At 32.8% G+C, this 19,807-nt stretch overlaps 2 protein-coding genes across 4 annotated transcripts in view; both read left to right on the top strand.

The window, feature by feature from the left end:
- Window positions 1-19,807, top strand: part of LOC143230075 (apicoplast pyruvate carrier 1-like) — a 227,869-nt gene that overhangs the window by 52,640 nt on the left and 155,422 nt on the right. The window lies entirely within an intron of this gene.
- Window positions 13,856-19,807, top strand: part of LOC143227906 (uncharacterized) — a 51,282-nt gene continuing 45,330 nt past the window's right edge. The window contains exons 1-2 of the mRNA XM_076459263.1: window positions 13,856-13,965; window positions 18,350-18,539. Of these exons, the coding sequence (XP_076315378.1) occupies window positions 13,924-13,965; window positions 18,350-18,539 (232 nt within the window). The 5' untranslated portion in view covers window positions 13,856-13,923. The remainder of the gene's footprint in view (window positions 13,966-18,349; window positions 18,540-19,807) is intronic.

The following is a 19,807-nucleotide window of genomic DNA, read 5'->3' as shown; positions in this document are numbered from 1 at the left end:
CGAGCATATTGTAATTACTCTTATTCTTACCCGTTCTATTAGCCTATTCAGCTTAAGAGATCAGAAATAAAACCTGAATGTAATTTTATTGGTTTAGTATTGATACTTATTCAGCTTAAGAGATCAGAAAATAAAACCTGAATGTAATTTTATTGGTTTAGTATCAATATTTAGTTCAGACTTTAACCGTTCTTTCCACATAGCTGTGCTTATATTATTAGCTATTGATTGAAATTCAATTTGAAGAACTTTTGGAAATACACGTGTAATAATTGTGGTTTATACAATGGTTAAATATATTATATTAAAACGATTTTTAATATGCAAGTCAGTAAGTTACGTGACAACCACAGCAGATATTAATTCGCAGTGGAACTGGTTGTATCAGCACTACATTTTGGCATTGTTTAACATTTTGTGTAGGTAGTGTGATGCTACCAGATAATATGTGATTTTGAGAAGTATATGTAACAACCCTTTCCATACAAAATATACAGGCAAGTCATAGAGATGAGTTCAGGTTGGAGGTTTAAAATTTCCAAAACAGGAATATGTCCACCTTTTGATTTAACAGCATTGGAAAAAAATAAAATAGATCAACCAGGAGATTCAGGACCACATAGAGAGGACCTGCAATAAGTCGTACTAATATCGTGATAAAAACAGAGTGAATGGCAGAATCCATGAAAGCAAAAATAGTCGAAGAGGGATATACGTGCTTAAGTATTGTGTACAGCCACGTTTTCGTACCGTAGCGCAGGGAACAAAACCCAACTGTAGGAAACTGTATTAACTATGTCCTATGTCAACTTACTTCTGCAATGCGACTGGAGACTAGCTGGGAAAAATGCAGTACGAAGTGGCACTCTGTCTGTTTACTTTCATACCTGACACAAGGGTTATAGCTTTCACTACATGTCAGTAGATCAAACACTAGAGGGAACTCTCAGTAAACGAGGTGTTTGAGATTATTTTTGGCATGATTAGAGTAAGGTAAGTGACTATACGTTTTCTCCTTACTTTCATAAGTTATATTTTGTGCTCCACAAAAAAAAACAAGCGTGGAGCCAGTGGTGTATTATTTAGGTAGGGGCTAGAGGGAATCCAGCCCCAGGGCTCATGATCATAATGATGGTCCATTGATAATTTTACATAAAATTACATGGGATGTAGGGCTCACAGAAATTATTAGACCCTGGGCTCACCCTACCTTACATCCATTACTGCGTGGAGCGCGCGTATGTTCGATTTTATTTATTACTCATCAAGATCTCAACCGTCAAATAAAAATTCTTTTTCGCAGGAGTAGAGTCACCTAATCTGTGAGACCTTTAGCGTGTTAAAATACATCAATCGAAATGGTTTAACTTTCTGAATCCAAAAATGTAAGTAACTGTTAAATCGGTCAAATGGAGCTATGATCTGAAAGTTTGTATTTCAAACGGACCACTTAAATATCTAAACATAACAATGTTCATTTATTCACGGATTTCCTCTGTCCTCGTGGGCAGATCATCTGAGTGAATAGGCCACCTAAATATTTACACAAAACAATATTAATTCATGTTTGGATTTCTTCTGTCGTCGTGGGCAAATCATCTGAGTAAATAGACCACCTAAATATTTACACAAAACAATACTAATTGTTGTTGGGATTTCTTTTGTCGTCGTGAGCAGATCATCTGAGTAAATAGACCACCTAAATCTTTACACAAAACAATATTAATTCGTTGGGACTTCTTTTCTCGTCGTGGGCAGATCATCTGAGTGAATAGACCACCTAAATATTTACACAAAACAATATTAATTCGTGTTGGGATTTCTTTGTCGTCGTGGGTAGATCATCTGAGTGAATAGACCACCTAAATCTTTACACAAAACAATATTAATTCGTGTTGGGATTTCTTCTGTCGTCGTGGGCAGATCATCTGAGTGAATAGACCACCTAAATCTTTACACAAAGCAATATTAATTCGTGTTGGGATTTCTTTTGTCGTCGTGGGCAGATCATCTGAGTGAATAGACCACCTAAATCTTTACACAAAACAATATTAATTCGTGTTGGGATTTCTTCTGTCGTCGTGGGCAGATCATCTGAGTGAATAGACCACCTAAATCTTTACACAAAACAATATTAATTCGTGTTGGGATTTCTTCTGTCGTCATGGGCAGATCATCTGAGTGAGTAGACCACCAAATCTTTACACAAAACAATATTAATACGTGAATTCTGTCGAAAATTGTTGGGATTTTTACTGCAATAGTATCGGGCAGAGATCATCTGAGTGAATAGACCACCTAAATCTTTACAACAATAACAATATTAATTCACGTTGGGACTTCTTCTCTGCTCGTGAGTTGACCACCTGAACCTTAACTGAGAACAATATAAAATCAGGTATGGATTTCATCTCTCTTTGTGGACAGCAATGTTAATTGATGTTAATATTTCTTCTATACTTGTAGACAAATCATCTAACTAACTACAAGCAACAATGCTAATTCATGAAGTTATTTCTTTTCTCCTCGTGGATAGACTAAGCAGTTTCTAAAAACAAGAATGAAAATTCATCTAGAATTTCCACGTTTCCTCGTAAACACACCACCTAAATTTCTAGAGACAACAATGTTAATTCATTTACAGATGTCTTCTCTTCCCGTAAACAGACCACCTAAATTTCTAGAGACAGCAATGTTAATTCATTTACAGATGTCTTCCTGACAGACCACCTAAATCTCTTTAGACAACAATCTTAATTCATTTACGGATATCTTCTCTCGTGGAGACAACAAATCTTAATTCATTTTACGGATATCTTCTCTTCTCGTGGACAGACAACCTAAATCTCTTGAGACAACAATGTTAATTCATTTACAGATATCTTCTCTTCCCGTGGACAGACCACCTAAATCTCTTGAGACAACAATCTTAATTCATTTACAGGTTTGGTTTGGTTTGGTTTTTGGAATTTCGCACAAAGCTACTCGAGGGCTATCTGTGCTAGCCGTCCCTAATTTAGCAGTGTAAGACTAGAGGGAAAGCAGCTAGTCATCACCACCCACCGCCAACTCTTGGCCTACTCTTTTACCAACGAATAGTGGGATTGACCGTACCATTATAACGCCCCCACGGCTGGGAGGGCGAGCCTGTTTGGCGCGACTCGGCGCGAACCCGCGACCCTCGGATTACGAGTCGCACACCTTACGCGCTAGGCCATGCCAGGCCCTTTCATTTACAGATATCTTCTCTTCCCGTGGACAGACCACCTAAATCTCTTGAGACAACAATGTTAATTGCTGTTAGGATTTCTAATATCCTCTTCAACAAACAGTCTCCACTGTCTCTACAGACGATAGCTTCAATTTATGCAGGGATTTCTCTATCCTCGTGAACAGATCACCTAAATCTGTACAGACATCAACGACAATTAATTTATGGATTTCTTTTTCTACATCTGGAAATTTCACCTAAGTCTATATAAATAGCAATGTTAATTCATCTAGGGAGTTTTTCTCTCATCTTGAATAGAGCACCTAAGTTTCTACAGACAACAACACGAATTCAGGTACGGATTTCTTCTCTCCTCTTCAACAGACCACCTGAATCTCTTGAAACTACAATGTTAATTTATGTATGAAATTGTTCTCTCCTCGTGCACAGACCAGCTGAATCTCCACAAACTATAGCGTTAATTCATACTGGAATCTCTTCTCTCCTCGTTGACAGACCAAGTAGTGTCTAGAAACAACAATGATAATTTAACTAGAAATTTCGTCTTTTCTCGTGGGCACGCAATATAAATCTCTACAGGCAACAATGTTAGTTCATTTGTAGAATTATCCTCTATCCTAGGCCCGACATGGCCAGGTAGTTGAGGCACTTGACTCGTATTTTGATGGTCGCGGGTTCCAATCCCCGTCGCTCCAAACAAGCTTGCATTTTCAGCCTATGGGGCACTTAAATTTAAAATAAACCAAAACAAACCAATTATCCTCTCCTCTTAGAGGAACAAAATTAACTTATACTGACAACAAGGTTAAGACAAGTAAATATTTCCTCATGTACACACCTAAATCTCTAGAGAAGAAAGTGTAATTTATGTGAGAATTTCTTCTCTTCTCGTGGATATACCACCTAGATTTCTAATCACTACAATATTAATTAATGCATGAGTTTCTTCTCTACTTCTGGACAGACCATTAAAATCTTTACAAACAACAATCTGAATTCATGGAGAGATTACTTCTCTCCTCGTGGACAGACCAGCTAAATCTCTAAAAAAAAAAAGTTAATTGCTGTTGAGATTATTTCATTCCTGGTGGGCAAACCATCTAAACCTCTAAATCAGAAGTGGGCAACTCCATGGCCACTAGCTACTTGTGGCCAGAGGATAGCACAATTCTGGTCAGCTCGAGTTTAGGAATCAACTTTTTCCATCTTTTATTTTTTTTATCGCAAATTTCGTAATCAGCAAATGCACTGCCTCACGTCATTGTTAATGTCACGTGCTTTATCACTTCCACAGACTTCGCCCATTTTATAACGTCAACCTGGTTTAGATGTTTGTTATCGTGTGTGTATTGTTTTGCATGCGCTTGCAAACTATTTTTATTGTGCAACTTAAAGATGATTTCTCTGTAAACTGGATCAAAAATTTATCTCAAAAATTTGAATCAAGTTTCTCCGATTTTAAAAATTTGAAATTAATATTTGAATTTTTGCATGATCCATTTCAATTTTACTTAGGAAATTGGAATAAGGAAATTACATCTTTTTTTGTCTTTGGATAATTGTGAATTTAAAGACGAGATGTTTACCCTGCAAAGTGTAGAACACATAAAAGGTAAACAAAAATGTTCTAGCAGAGAGATATGGCTCTCTATTCTGATAAATGAGAGTCTTCCAAATTTAAAGATAACAATTTCAGAATTATTTTCCATGTTTGGATCCACATGGATGTGTGAATCAACATTTTCTACACTAGATTTTCTCAAGTCTAGATACATATCTCGGCTTACTGACATAAATTTAGAGGCAGAGCTAAGATGCTCATTGATAACAGATATTAAACCAAATTTCAGGAAACTTCTTGATGAAAACTCCCATCAATTTTCACATTGAAGGTTAGTTGAAATGCAGTTATTGTGATTATACTAACATCTTTTTTTTTTCTTTTTTTGAATAGTGCAATCAACGTTGTTCTCATTAGCCACCGTTGTGGCCACTATAAAAAATAAGCTGTCCACCCTGCTCTAAACACGTGAATGTTAATTCTCGTCGTAATTGTTCCACTCTTCTTGGATACACAACCCAGACAAACAACCACATTAATTCATTTTGGGATTAGCCGAGACAAACAACAACATTAATTCGTTTTGGGATTAACCGAGACAAACAAGAACATTAATTCATTTTGGGATTTCGTGTTCTTTTTCTTTTTGGACAGAAGACCTAAATATCTACAGACAACAATGGTAGTTCATGTACTGATATCTTTCCTCCTCTTGGAGAGCCCACCTAAATCTCGTCACACAACAATATTAACTGATATTGGGATTTCTTCTCTACTCCTAAACAGACCAAATAGTCTTTACAACCAACAATGATAATTCATCTAGGAATTTCTTCTCTCTTCGTTGACAGACCATCTAAATAGAGAGACCACTTAGATACATACAAATAACAGTATTAATTCAGGTGTGTATTTCTTCTCTTCTCATGGACATACCACCTAAATCTCTTCAGACAACAATAATAAATAATATATGGATTTATTTTTTCTTTATTCAAACGTGAAGTAAGTCTGCAGAAAAATAATGCTAGTTCATATAGGGTTTTCCTCTCTTCTCGTCCACAGACCACCTAAATCACTTGAAATTACAATTTTTATTCATGTTGTAATTTCTTCTTCACTCGTTGATAGACCACATAAACCTCTTCAAAAAACACTATGAATTCAGAAATGTATTTCGTCTATCCTCGTGAATAGATCATCTACATTTGTACAGATAACGTTAATTCATGTATGGATTTCTTTTCTCAATGGTCAGCTTCAGGACTTATACCAATAAAATTTGCTGTTTGATCCCTATGGCAGACACAGCGCATATAACCCATTGTGATGCTTTGCCCTTTAACAAACACATAGTAAACAGTTGTTGAGCTCCAAACAAAAAATACTTATAGCTTCTAGCCGTTCTCTACGCTATTAACAAGGAACAAAGAAAACAAATTATTTTGCGGATAAAAGTGATAACCAAAGACTTTTGGTGGCGATAAAGAAGTGGGGAAAGCGATAAATAATTCAAGCATTTATCTCGTATAGTGCGTAAACGTTTCCAACCGAGTTTGATGAAGAGATAAAACATAGAGCAGTAGCTGTGAAATGTTATTAAATAACACGTTTATATAAATATTCATTATTTTCTATTTAGTTAGTTTTATCTATCAAATATATATCGACGTAAACGTTTTATTAGATGTTGACTTGAAACCTGATAAAACAGTTAAAACATTACCTTTTAACATGAACTTTACTGTTACATATTATTTTAAACACATTTTCTGAACTATTTTTTAGTCCATAATTTTTTTTATTACGTGGTCTCCAATAATATATTAGTTTTAAACCAAATATTTAAATAAAAATATCTCTAATGTTGCAGTTAATCCAAAGTAATTCTGCTGGGGCTCTTTACGTGTGTTTCACATGGAAAATAACTGATTTCACCTGATATTCTTCACACTGAACATTCTGACCGGCATAAGGTTACTCAGCATAATGCAATATGTAGATCAAATCAGTCAATAGTGTACAGTATAGATAAAATAGGTTATACTAGAGTTAAGAAAACATTTAAAATGTGGATGATGCCGTGCCACACAATAAGAATACAATGATTTAGCTCGCTAAAAATGTTGTATATCTATTTCTACTGGGACCCGGCATAGCCAGGTAGTTTAGGCACTCGACTCGTAATCGGAGGATTGCGGATTCTAATCCCCATCACACCAAACATGCTCGCCCTTTCAGCCGTGGGAGCGTTATAATGTTACGGTCAATCCCACTATTCGTTGGTAAAAGAGTAGCCCAAGAGTTGGCGGTGGGTGGTGATGACTAGTTGCCTTCCCTCTAGTCTTACACTGTTAAATTAGGCACGGCTAGCACAGATAACCCTCGAGAAGCTTTGTGCGAAATTCAAAAACAAACAAACAAACAATCTACCGGACTTACGTAAGTTATTCATAAAAGTTTTAACCAACACACTGAAATACAACAATATTACTAATAACTGATATAGAAACCTAATCAGTTAAGATGTTTACATTACACAAAAAATAGCGTACTTTCATGAGAACATCAGTTGAAACGTGATAGTATACGACCCTACTTTGCAAAAAAAAAAAGTGTTTTTTCTATCGCACGGAGTTCGTAAGAAAAACATTACAAGGAAGATGGTATATGGATTAAAGTGAAACATTTGTATATACCTTTATAGATTTCCATATTTCGCATGAAATAATCTAAATTCATATTATTCTATGAATGTGAAAGATATATATTATGTGTTTCAAATCATTTGACTGTATTTTTGTCTACTGTAGCTAAGTCTAAAATATTTTTTAAATAAAACTAGTGTACCTTTTACTAAGTGAAAGGTAAATCAAATAGTATTCCTGGTTTTTAACATTCTTTCTGTATTTATGTAAAATTGTACATCAAACCAAACATCTTTAAACAAATTGCAAAATTTGATCGCCTATTAAACAGTCATATTTATCAAATACGACAAGCAAATAATATAATTTACCACAGCAGGCTTAAGTACTATTTCATTTTCACACAAAATGCCAGTGGCGTTTACTCTTTTTCATTTCTGTAACCCTAACGGATTTAAGGGCTGTGGTGTTGACCAAAAGACATCATTATCATGGCTTACATCAATAAACTGGTAATTTAATAAAATTATACCTTTAAGCGTTTAAAATGAAAGGCTAAAATTACATTTCTTAATTTATTGCGGGTTGTAAACTAATTTACTAATTATTGTTCAATTATTTGTGAATTATGTATTTATATAAGTAAAATGATTCGTGAAAATATAACAGTTCTACTGTCTCTAGTTTATATTAAAGAAAGTAACGCATGATTACTGTTTCACTTTTACTGAGTTCGGCTGAATCTTAATAAAAAACGGTAAATGCTTCATTCTAATGTAAAACTGGAGCAGTCAAGATGCTTCGAAGTATTTTACAAAGATATAAATAATGTCTGAGCTTTCTGACTTTAAAATAGATGTGTGCATTTTTCATGCCTTATATGGTATTCAGATGTTATATCCAAATATAGCCACATACTGTGGTTATATATAGAAATTAAGGGGAAGCTACCACGTAGTGGTATTCCATAGGCTTATTCTATGGACCATCCTCTCTTTAAATTAAAGTCAGGGACTACTTAAATTGTACAAGAACGAAAAAGGATACAGCAAGTATAAGAAACAGAATTTCTGAAAACTCTAAACGGTTGACCCCCCGCTGTTTCCTTGATGAAGGGGTATTTTTAATGTTTCCAAGATAGAAAACATTATGTACAACTGGCTTGATGAAACTATTTTCATTCGTTTTTAAACTTTCTTCAGTCTTTAATGTATATTTATTAAGACAAGCGATGTGGTTTGTTGAAATCCACGCCATTTTAAATAAAATGCATTTTTAACTCTCAGAATTTTGACTGCGATAATGTTACTCATTTTACGCCAGAAGATCGTAAATGTTTCACCAAAAATTAGGTTTACAAATCATTTGGGTTTTATTATGAGATTTTATTGCCATCTAGTGACTAATATTAAAAAAGTTAACCCAACATTTCGAAATCAATGACGTTCTATATATAAAATGCTTTTCGTACAATTTTTTATTATCCTAGTTTAACATATACAAAAATTTTGCAGTCAAATAGTACATATAATTATATATTAATTCATTTACTAAATATTAATTGCTCATATTTCAGATCGAAACTCTAGCTTCAGAATAGCTATAGGTAAATTATTATTCTAAATTTAACTATAATTCTCCTAATATCTATTTTTGGTGATTTTAAAGCTTCGTTTTACGGAATTTGTTTTTATTAATACTAAAGATTTTTATCGTCAGAGAAGTATTGTTATGTGTATCATGATTCTCAAGCTTAAATTAAATAAATATTTTATACTTGCATCTTACGTTAATTTAATCCAAACCGCCAGAGGTATGAAAAACAAAAATGACAGGCCAAATGAGACTTATTGGAATGAAATCGAAATTAGTGACCAAACTAACAGGTACATTTATAACACTGATAAAAGTTCAAAAACTCAAAAATTAATTAATTAATTAGCTAGACCACATTTTTCCTTCAACTGAGGTCGTAGTGGTTGGTAACGTAAAACACACAGAGGTAGTTTTTGGCTTATTTTATAATAGCTCCACAGTGGTACAGCAGTTTCTCTTGGAATAGAGCCGGCATGGCCAAGCGTGTTAAGGCGTACGACTCGTAATCTGAGGGTCGCGGGTTTGCATCCCCGTCACAGCAAACATCCTTGCCCTTTCAGCCGTGGGGGCGTTATAATGGTACGGTCATTCCCACTATTCGCTGGTAAAAGAGTAGCCCAAGAGTTGGTGGTGAATGGTGATGACTAGCTGCCTTCCCTTTAGTCTTACACTGCTAAATTAGGGACGGCTAGCACAGATAGCCTTCGAGTAGCTTTGTGCGAAATTCAAAAAACAAACAAACCAACAAATTCTCTCGGAATAACACAGTAGCGAAGCTTGGTTTTCCACTAGGTGTGGAAAGAGCAATGAATTAAAAAGCAAAATTGATCTAAAATTTTAATAAATGGTGATTAGAACAAATCAAATGTAAAAGTATATATCAAAGTTTTATTATTTATTAGATGATATAAAACGAGTTTATTATACATATGTAATCAATATGCCAAAATTGTTTCAGGGCGCCGTGTTCCGTTGAGACCCTTTTGATGCCCCCCGCTAGTACAGCGGTATGTCTCCGGATTTACAACGCTAAAATCAGGGGTTCGATTCCCCTCGGTGGGCTCAGCAGATAGCCCGAGGTGGCTTTGCTATAAGAAAACACACATAGTTCCCTTTTGATTACGCCTTTGGACTTACAACGCTATAAACTGGATTTCGATACTTGTGATGGGTACAGCACAGATAGCCCATTATATAGCTTTGTACATAGCTTAAAACAAAAAACTAAGCTAAATATTTATAGTTATGCCATCTAATTGTGATTAACAGTTTCTTGTTATCGCTCTCCATGCTGGTTTTATTAAGTGTGTGTGAGTGTGTGTGTGTTTTCTTATAGCAAAGCCATATTGGGCTATCTGCTGATTCCATCGAGGGGAATCGAGCCCGATTTAATTAAGATAGTCAAATTTTTAGATGTTTGTGGTGTCTTTCTATAACGTGTTTTATTCGAGTGAACAAGTTGAAAGCACGAACTTAAAAAATAGGAGTGAAATGTTCAAGGTTTGAAAGCTGGTGCATTTTAATCTCTGTGAAGAGAACTGTGAACAGATTGCAGTAGTTTAGCAACTGTATAAAAATTGGTCCAACTGCCTCAACTTACAGGGTGAACAAAACTACCCTCTTAAAATGTTGTTAATTGGTTATCTCTTTTGTTTGCCTAAGAATGAAGTACAAACTTTTACAATAGGCTCTCTGTACTCTGCCCACCATGTGTATCGAAACTCGGTTTTTAGCGATGTGAGTCTACAGACATACCCCTGTGTCATTGGGAGCAGTTATTTCTTTTATTAAATAACAGAAAAACATGTAAAAACTATGTATTTTTAGAAGGCACTCGACGAGATCTATTCAAATATGATCTCAAATCATATTTTAAACGCTGTATTTCGTAAATACTTGAACTGTTTATGGTTTTAGTTACATTTCTCATAAAACATGTTGTGTATCTGTTGTATTTTCTTACATCTTCTTATTCCAGTTAGTCTACAAAACGATCAAACAATTTTATCACCAGTAATCAGACGTAAAAATAAAACTCAAAATAACACAAGCCAATTTCATAAGTTAACATTTAGTTGGAATTCCCGTGGCTTTCATTACTGCTATATCAAAGTGACATGCTTTCAATGACTTTGTACAGATATTCCTGGGTGATTGACTGCTTTCCTACTTTGAGTATTTCAAAGAAATTTATCTTCTGTAATGGCTTGCGATCTTTCATTAAACGGTTTAACTCAACTCATAAATTTTCAATCAGATTGATATCAGGTGATTGGCTTGGCCATTCCATAACATCAGTTCTCTTATTTCTAAGATATTTGAGTAGATCTTGTCGAGCGGATTCTAAACAACATATAGTTTTTACATTTTTCTCTGTAGGCCTCGCATGGCCAGGTAGTTAGGGCGCTCAACTCGTAATCTGAATAAACCAGAAAACGTGAATGAACAAGTGATAATTTCTTTGTACAAATCAATGGTTATGCCATATTTGGAATAATGTGTTCAGTCTTGGGCTCCTTACCTTAAGAAAGACATTGAATTATTGGGAAGTGTTCATAATACATTACTAGAATGGTTCCTGGGATAGAGGGGTTGTCATTTGAGAAAATATTAATTCTCTTTAATTGTTTTCTCTTGAAAAAAAATAGTGAGGGGGATCTGATTGAAGTTTTTAAAATTGTAAAGGGAATTAATAATGTTGATGCATCATATTGTTTTATATTTAACAGTGAGAATAGTAGAACTAGGGGTCACAAATATAAATTTCGGCAGGGTGTGTTCATCTTAAACTAATAGTTTAATTTTTCTGATAGGGTGGTTAACATTTGGAATGGGTTGCCTTCGGGTGTTGTACGAGGGATGTTCAAAAAATACGCGGACTGTTTGAATTGCGCGGCTCCAGTTGGTTCCAGGAGAATCCGCTTGGTGTCGCTAGGTTTGCACAGATCAGCTGATTACGACGCCATTTCTCGATTGCAGATATCTTCATTTGTGTATTAGCTACGCGGTTTTAAGTGAAGTGCGATTTTTTTCGTTTGGCGGATTTCAGAATGAATGACCTGAAGGAGCAACGACTTGCTGTGAAATTTTGTGTTAAACTTGGAAAATCTGCGACTGAAACTTTTGCTATGCTTAACACGGCTTACGGTGATGTTGCTATGAAGCGTACGGCATGTTTCAAGTAGCATGAACGTTTTAAGGATGGTCGACAGTCCATTGAAGATGATGAGCGTCCTGAACGTCCTTCCACGTCAACTGACGACCCACACGTCGACAAAATCAACACCCTGGTGCGAGCAAATCGACGTCTGACTGTCAGGGAGCTTGCTAAAGAGTGTGGGATATCAGTTGGATCTTGTTACGAGATGTTGACCAAAAAATTGAAGATGCACCGCGTTGCTGCGAAATTCAGCCCTTAGAACTCGTGAGTTTTTGGCCAAACACTCGATCACTGTTCTTCCCCACTCCCCCCTACTCACCTGACCTTGCTCCTTCCGATTTTTTCTTGTTCCCCAAACTCAAAAAACCCATGAAAGGAAGAAGATTTGAGATGATTCCCGAGATTAAGGCAAATGCGACGAAGGAGCTGGAGGACATTACAAAAGAAGCGTACCAGGACTGTTTCAACAAGTGGAAACACCATTGGGATAAGTGTGTGCGTTGGGGAGGAGAGTACTTTGAAGGGGTCCCAGACCTATAACTTCTAAATAAAGTACATTTCGTTTTATGACGTCAGTCCGCGTATTTTTTGAACAGACCTCGTATAGGCATTAAATTTTAGTGAGTTAAAAAACAAAAAAGCTTGATAAGTGTATGAATGATAAGGGCTAGCTATGTATTCTCAAGACGGCTGGTATGGATATTAAAACTTTAATTCAAATAAAGTACAGAACAACGTTTCGACTTACTTTGTTCATTTCAAGTTAACGAAGAAAATACATTTTTACCTTAGATAGGTTTCTCGTCATCACGAAGGACTAACTTTAAGATTTTTTATTTAATTATAATTATTTTAACCTAGTTTATAGAACTAACCAGCCGAGATGGACCAATACATACCATGTTGTTCGAAAACGTTATGCTTAATTTGATAAACAATTAACTACATATTTTGAGGAGAATAGTTTGGTTCATTACAGTTATTTTGTACCTTTGTTTAAGAAAATAAAAGATTGTCATCAAAAGATAATTAAGTTTATTTTTCTTTATAATTTTGCTTTACTTTTTTGCATAAACGCTGTTTTCATTTTAAATATTTCATAACGTGGTATTTAAAATAAATATTTTAAAGGAGGAATACTTATAATCATGATGTCCTTATTTTGTTGTCGCGAAATACTTGAGAACTTACGAGACGCGCCAATATTATGAAAAAAAAGTTTTAATATTTTGTAAATTAATCATCAAAATCATACCTCAAAACATATATATAAAATGTATATTTTTTAAAATAAAATTGTTCTTATTGATAATAAGTGACTTATAACACAAAATTTCACATATTATAAAAACATTTTATAATATAGGAGGAATATTTATAATCATGATGTCCTTATTTTGTTGTCGCGAAATACTTGAGAACTTACGAGACGCGCCAATATTATGAAAAAAAAGTTTTAATATTTTGTAAATTAATCATCCGAAATCATACCTCAAAACATATATATAATGTATAATTTTTTAAAATAAAATTGTTCTTATTGATAATAAGTGACTTATAACACAAAATTTCACATATTATAAAAACATTTTAATCGGTGCAACCAATCCCAGGAAATTTTATATTTCATTTATTGCAACGTACATTTATTACATGAAAAGTTATTGGTTGGTTTTATATCGGCAACATTTTTACCCGCCATTTTGAACAACGCCGTATTGGAAAGATGTCCGACGCAGAAATTGAAACGAAAAAATTAGAGATAGAAGTAAGATTTTGTTGTTTATCATGCCCAGTGCTTTATGCCATTTTCAACATTTTGTATATACTTTTAAATTATTATGAGTCTACACTTAAACTGTAAGAAATATTTTAAAATTTTGTTACACGATAAAATGTGTTAAGCCTAACTGCTAATTGAGACGGTTATTGTTGCCTCAAGTAAGTTAGGACTTTTGAATACCGTTTTAAACTTTTCTGGTAGCTTTGGATAGTGAATTTATTTCAGATTTATAGGATGTTTCAGTATCTATGTCAGTGTTTTCTATCTCCTCAAGTCAGTTCGAAATAAAAATGTAATTGTAAATCCAATACTGAAAAGTCTAAGTTTGAATTTACGAGCTCATTAAATAATAGTAACAGTTTTATTTTTCAAATTAAATTGAACAAGGTACTGTACTTGTCAGATAGTAAATTATTCAATGAATATTCCGGATTATAAAATGGTCACTGAGCTCATAAAAATAAGACCGTAAATAAATTAATCTGTTTAGAAACCTTGTCATACCAAAAATTAATAGAAAGTGAATGATTCATAATGAACATAGATTGGAAATTTGAAAGCTTTTACTTTGTACAGTGATACAGACATACGAGACTCAAATCTCAATAGATTATGGTGTTGTTACTCTATTTATATTATATATCAAGAATTATGTTATGATCATGTAAATTTATCAGATTCTATCAATGAAACATTTTGGGATAATGTAGAGAAAGAGGATGATATTCAAGATATGTCAAAAACATTTTAAATATATTCCACTTTTGAATATTTTAAAAACAAATGAAATCTGTAAAATAAATATTATGAGAATTAAAAAGTTTAATTTTTTTTTATTTCTTAAATGAAAGATACAGTCTTCAAGAAATGACATGTTGCTGAATTTAGAAGTCAGTAAACCTTTGTGAAGTTACTTATCCTATTTCTGAAAACTTTGTGTGGTTTTATGGCAGATTTCAATCACTGTATACAAAGTTAATGCAATATATTTCCGACATTCAATTTTTCAAAATATTCCCTGTAAAAATATCCTGATTATGTGCAAAATCAATGTTTGTGTATTATTTAATATGTACTTTTAAATTAGTAAATTAACTTATGTATATTACTGAAATTTAAATTATAATCCATAGTTTGATGATAAATTTATAAATAAATTCATAAAACAGTCTCTCAGTTAAATTTTAAATGCAATGACATAGGGTTTAACTGTCTTGGTTAACCCTGATGTGACTATCTATTTTCATTATATAGCTTTTAATGATTTGTGTATCTTTGCAAAATACAACAAACTTTCAATAAATATGCCTTTGTGCAGATAACCCTCTTGTAGCTTTGCACGAAATACAAACAAACAAAAAATATGCCTTTACATACAAAACATTAAGATTTTTTAAAATAGTTTTTATCAAAATAATATTTGTAAATATGAAGAGTTAATGTTGACTGCTGTTGGTGCAAATGATTTTAATGTCAGTATTAAATATACTTCATCAAAAAATTTTCGTTTTCAGTAAAACTTTGTATGTATTCAATTGACTTAACTAACCTTGTCACTGCCATAAAAATGTGAAATAAATTTAAATCTACCTTTTGTATTTCTACAAAGACTACAAATTTTGTATGAAACAACAGTTTATTAATGAAAAGGAAGACAGTTAATAAAAACATTTTATTTACGAGGTTCGAGTGTTTCAGAATAAACTAATTCTATTTTCAGTGAAATCCAAAAATGTTGATACAGAGATGATAGTTAATTAAAATGATAATATGATAATCATTAGTACATACAATTATTAAGAGAAGTGATAAACAGATAGATAAAGCAATTGTTTCAGAACTGTTGATTTCAACTGTGAACTGTGCATTCAAAACTTTACTGAATTACTGTTTTATGAATCCATGCCAATATGTTTAGCATTCAATTGTAGATTGTTATTCAAATTTTAGTATTATATATTAGTTAACTTTTTAATTCAAAATACTATTTGTTACCAATAGAAAACTACATTTTTCTGTGTCAGATCATGTAATATAGTACATTGTTGTTTGTACAGAGATTTGGGAAAAATGTATATTCTTCCAGTTCAAACTTTATTCACACAGGAAGTACATCAACAGGCTTAGTTGAGTATTTGATGACTTTATCTCACAGTTAGAAAGCCAGAAAATAGTTATGGAATGCTGTTTACTTGTTATATGTTAGTATTCTGTGTTCTTTGGTGCATTTTTTAATATAGTAGTTCCAAGTTGTATGAAAAAGTAGGATAGTTTCATCAACAGTTGAGGGCAAAGAAAGAAAACTTAGATAAGTACTTTATTATTCATTTGTTTTTTCTTTATCATTATGAAAGTATTTAAAATGTAAAAATATTTGTAAAATGTTAAAAGTAAAATAAGTAGTAATAATTTTTTATGAAGTACACACACAAGTAATCTGTGTGTTATATTGTAATGGCCGTGCATGATTGCCACTTGATTTACAATTAGTATGGTGTTAATAATAGACATGGTTCAAAGGGTGGTAAAGCATTCAAATTTATGAATAAATAGATTTATACTGTTACAAGTTTTAAGTTACTTATGACAAACAATTGTAGTTTTATGTTGCAATTTGTAGTTAAGTTACTTATGGTAAACAATTGTTTTATGTTGCAATTTGTAGTAAAGTTAAGTTACTTATGATAAACAAAATTAGTTTTATGTTGCAATTTGTAGTAAAGAAAATTGGGGAACATAGAATTATTTTTCCTCTCTTGTGTTGGTTATGAGGTCAAACCAACCAACTCATCTAGAGTTAAATAAAATAAAAATATTTGATATCAGGAAGTTTCATGGTTTGTGTAAATGGTGCTTGAAACCCTTCAGATAAAAAAGGATATTTTTAACCTTATCATGAAAATTACTTTTCACTCATAAAGGAAATGCATAGTATAAATTGTAAATAACGTTTCTCTTGGACACTGAAGTGATTTTGTAAACGTATAGTGTACATTGTAAGTAGAGTTTCTCGTGGGCACTGGAGTGATTTTGTAAACGTATAGTGTACATTGTAAGTAAAGTTTCTTGTGGACACTGAAGTGATTTTGTTAACATATAGTGTACATTGTAAGTAGAGTTTCTTGTGGACACTGAAGTGATTTTGTTAACGTATAGTGTACATTGTAAGTAAAGTTTCTTGTGGACACTGAAGTGATTTTGTAAACGTATAGTGTACATTGTAAGTAGAGTTTCACGTGGGCACTGGAGTGATTTTGTTAACGTATAGTGTACATTGTAAGTAAAGTTTCTTGTGGACACTGAAGTGATTTTGTTAACATATAGTGTACATTGTAAGTAGAGTTTCTTGTGGACACTGAAGTGATTTTGTTAACGTATAGTGTACATTGTAAGTAAAGTTTCTTGTGGACACTGAAGTGATTTTGTCAACGTATAGTGTACATTGTAAGTAGAGTTTCTCGTGGATACTGAAGTGATTTTGTTAACGTATAGTGTACATTGTAAGTAGAGTTTCACGTGGACACTGAAGTGATTTTGTTAACATATAGTGTACATTGTAAGTAAAGTTTCTTGTGGACACTAAAGTGATTTTGTAAACATATAGTGTACATTGTAAGTAAAGTTTCTCATGGACATTGGAGTGATTTTTGTTCTTTTTTTAGTTTATTAAATTCTACCAATGAGACCAATGAAAATCTCTCTGAAACTCTTATTAGAAAAAGTTCTTATGACCTTGTACATTACTTACAACAGCAGTAATTTCAAAACAGTGTGATGCAAAATGTTTTAAATGTATGGCATCAAGTATGCTTTTGCATGACTGTAAAATAATCGAGTTTAATCAGGCGAATGTGGCCTTATTATCCTAATAAATTTAAATATATTGAATTGAGAGCATTTGTAGTTATTCAAATTGCCCTAGATTTGTGTAATTAATGTTTTTAATCAGTAAAACTGTTTTCTTTTTGAGTGTGGGGTCAGACAAGTGTGCCATGAAGTTAATGTTATTTTCCTAGTGTGCCATGAACACAACATTTATGACCCATTGCTTTATGAAACATTTTCATTTATAGCAATATGGAGCAGTACCATGTGGTCTGAGAACTTTAGTGCACTTTATTACACACTTTAGGACTTCTGTTGTTCTCGGGGTCAGGATAAAAGGTTTCTTGGATTATGTTATAATTAACACTGAATATTTTACTAATGATGATAGTTTTTCGAGTGTAAACAATATGAGTGGAAGGGGATAGTGATTTCCTGAGAGCTTTCACTGTAGTTTCTAAAAGTGTAAAGCCCATTAAAGTAATTTTTAATGTTACTTTTAATAAACTATACACATAACTTATAAAGTATTGTTTTTTCAAAGGTTGAAGATGGAGATAAACAAATGAACCTTTCAGATGGAAAGAACAAATCTCCAAAAAAAGGAAACAATAAAAAGATCAGTTCTCTCATAAGATCAAGTCCGAGAAAAGAAGCTGAGGAGTCAAGAGAGAGTGATGATGATGGTGAAGACAGTGAAGATCATGCATCAGGCGAAGATGGTGGAACAAAATGTAAGTGAAAAATATAACCAAGCACAGCATAAGTGAAAGTTTACAGAGACAAGGTTTAAGTAGCTAATATTGGTGGACATTAGTGTTTGAACTTATTTGTACACCAACTTGCTAGTAAGTTCATGATTGTTATAGTAAAAAGCTCGACATCTGTTTTTTTTTCCAGATTTTATTAAGTTCCAGTAAGATCTACATCTGTAGAAGCCACATATAGCTGCTGAGATCAAAACCATGTTGACATGTGTAGTAAACCTGCTCTAGTGTTTGTTGGTATTTAGCCAGCTCAAGCTATATTGGAAGCTGACTTTAATTTACAATTGTTTAGATGACATACTATGACACCATAAAAGGCTGCAAAGAAATCATTCTCAAGGAATGGTAGTTTCTTATCAAATATACACTTTTAGTTTGGGGTTAATATAAAATTTTCTTAAGTCTCTCAACATGGGCACAGTCTATTTGACCAACCATGTGAACTTTTTGTACTCATTTAAAGTTTTATTAGATTTTATGCTTCTAACTTTCAATATAGTGTGCATATCTTCATAAGATTTAGCAGTCTTTCACATGCAAAAAAATCAAGTAATTTTCATGTTAAAATTAAAAATACTTTATCACAAAAATCTCCAACTTCCTTTCTAATCTCTAAGACCTCATAAAAACATTTCAAACTTTTTAAATAAAACTTGGTAGTTTATATTTTATTTTCTCTAACCTAACACTCAAAACAACTGTCAATTTGGCCAACCTAGGAACCACCAAAAGCAATCAAAATAAATTTAAATTACCCTTCTTTCTTAATAGAATAACTTCATATTGTAATATGAAACCACATTCATTTATCCTCAGTAGCTCTAAATTCATAATGGTACACATCTATTTATAATTAAACTTTGTTTTATTGCTCTATGAACTGTGAGTAGCTACTTGCACTATTATAAGTTGTAAATCACTTGGAGAACATGGAGCTCACATTACACTATTGAATTACGTTAACTAAAACTAGTATGAACAGCTCTCATTTGTCTCATGAAACATTTTTATATTATCTGTTTTACATAATCTTAACTAACCTAAAATATTCTTATGTTTACATTTTAGTTTTTATAATTATGCATAAAGAATAAACATAAGAAATAAAATACCTGTCAAATCTTTTTTTTTCTTGCTCTCATTTGTTGAAGTTAACCCTAATTTTTTTATACTATTCATAGTATTACAGTTGTTGCTGTTTATTTAATTAAATTATACTCCAAGTCATATGGACT

This window comes from Tachypleus tridentatus, chromosome 10, assembly GCF_004210375.1.
Source record: "Tachypleus tridentatus isolate NWPU-2018 chromosome 10, ASM421037v1, whole genome shotgun sequence".
Taxonomy (NCBI): Eukaryota; Metazoa; Arthropoda; class Merostomata; order Xiphosura; family Limulidae; genus Tachypleus; species Tachypleus tridentatus.
The sequence above is the reverse complement of the archived record's forward strand: the minus strand, read 5'-3'. Positions and strand labels throughout refer to the sequence as shown.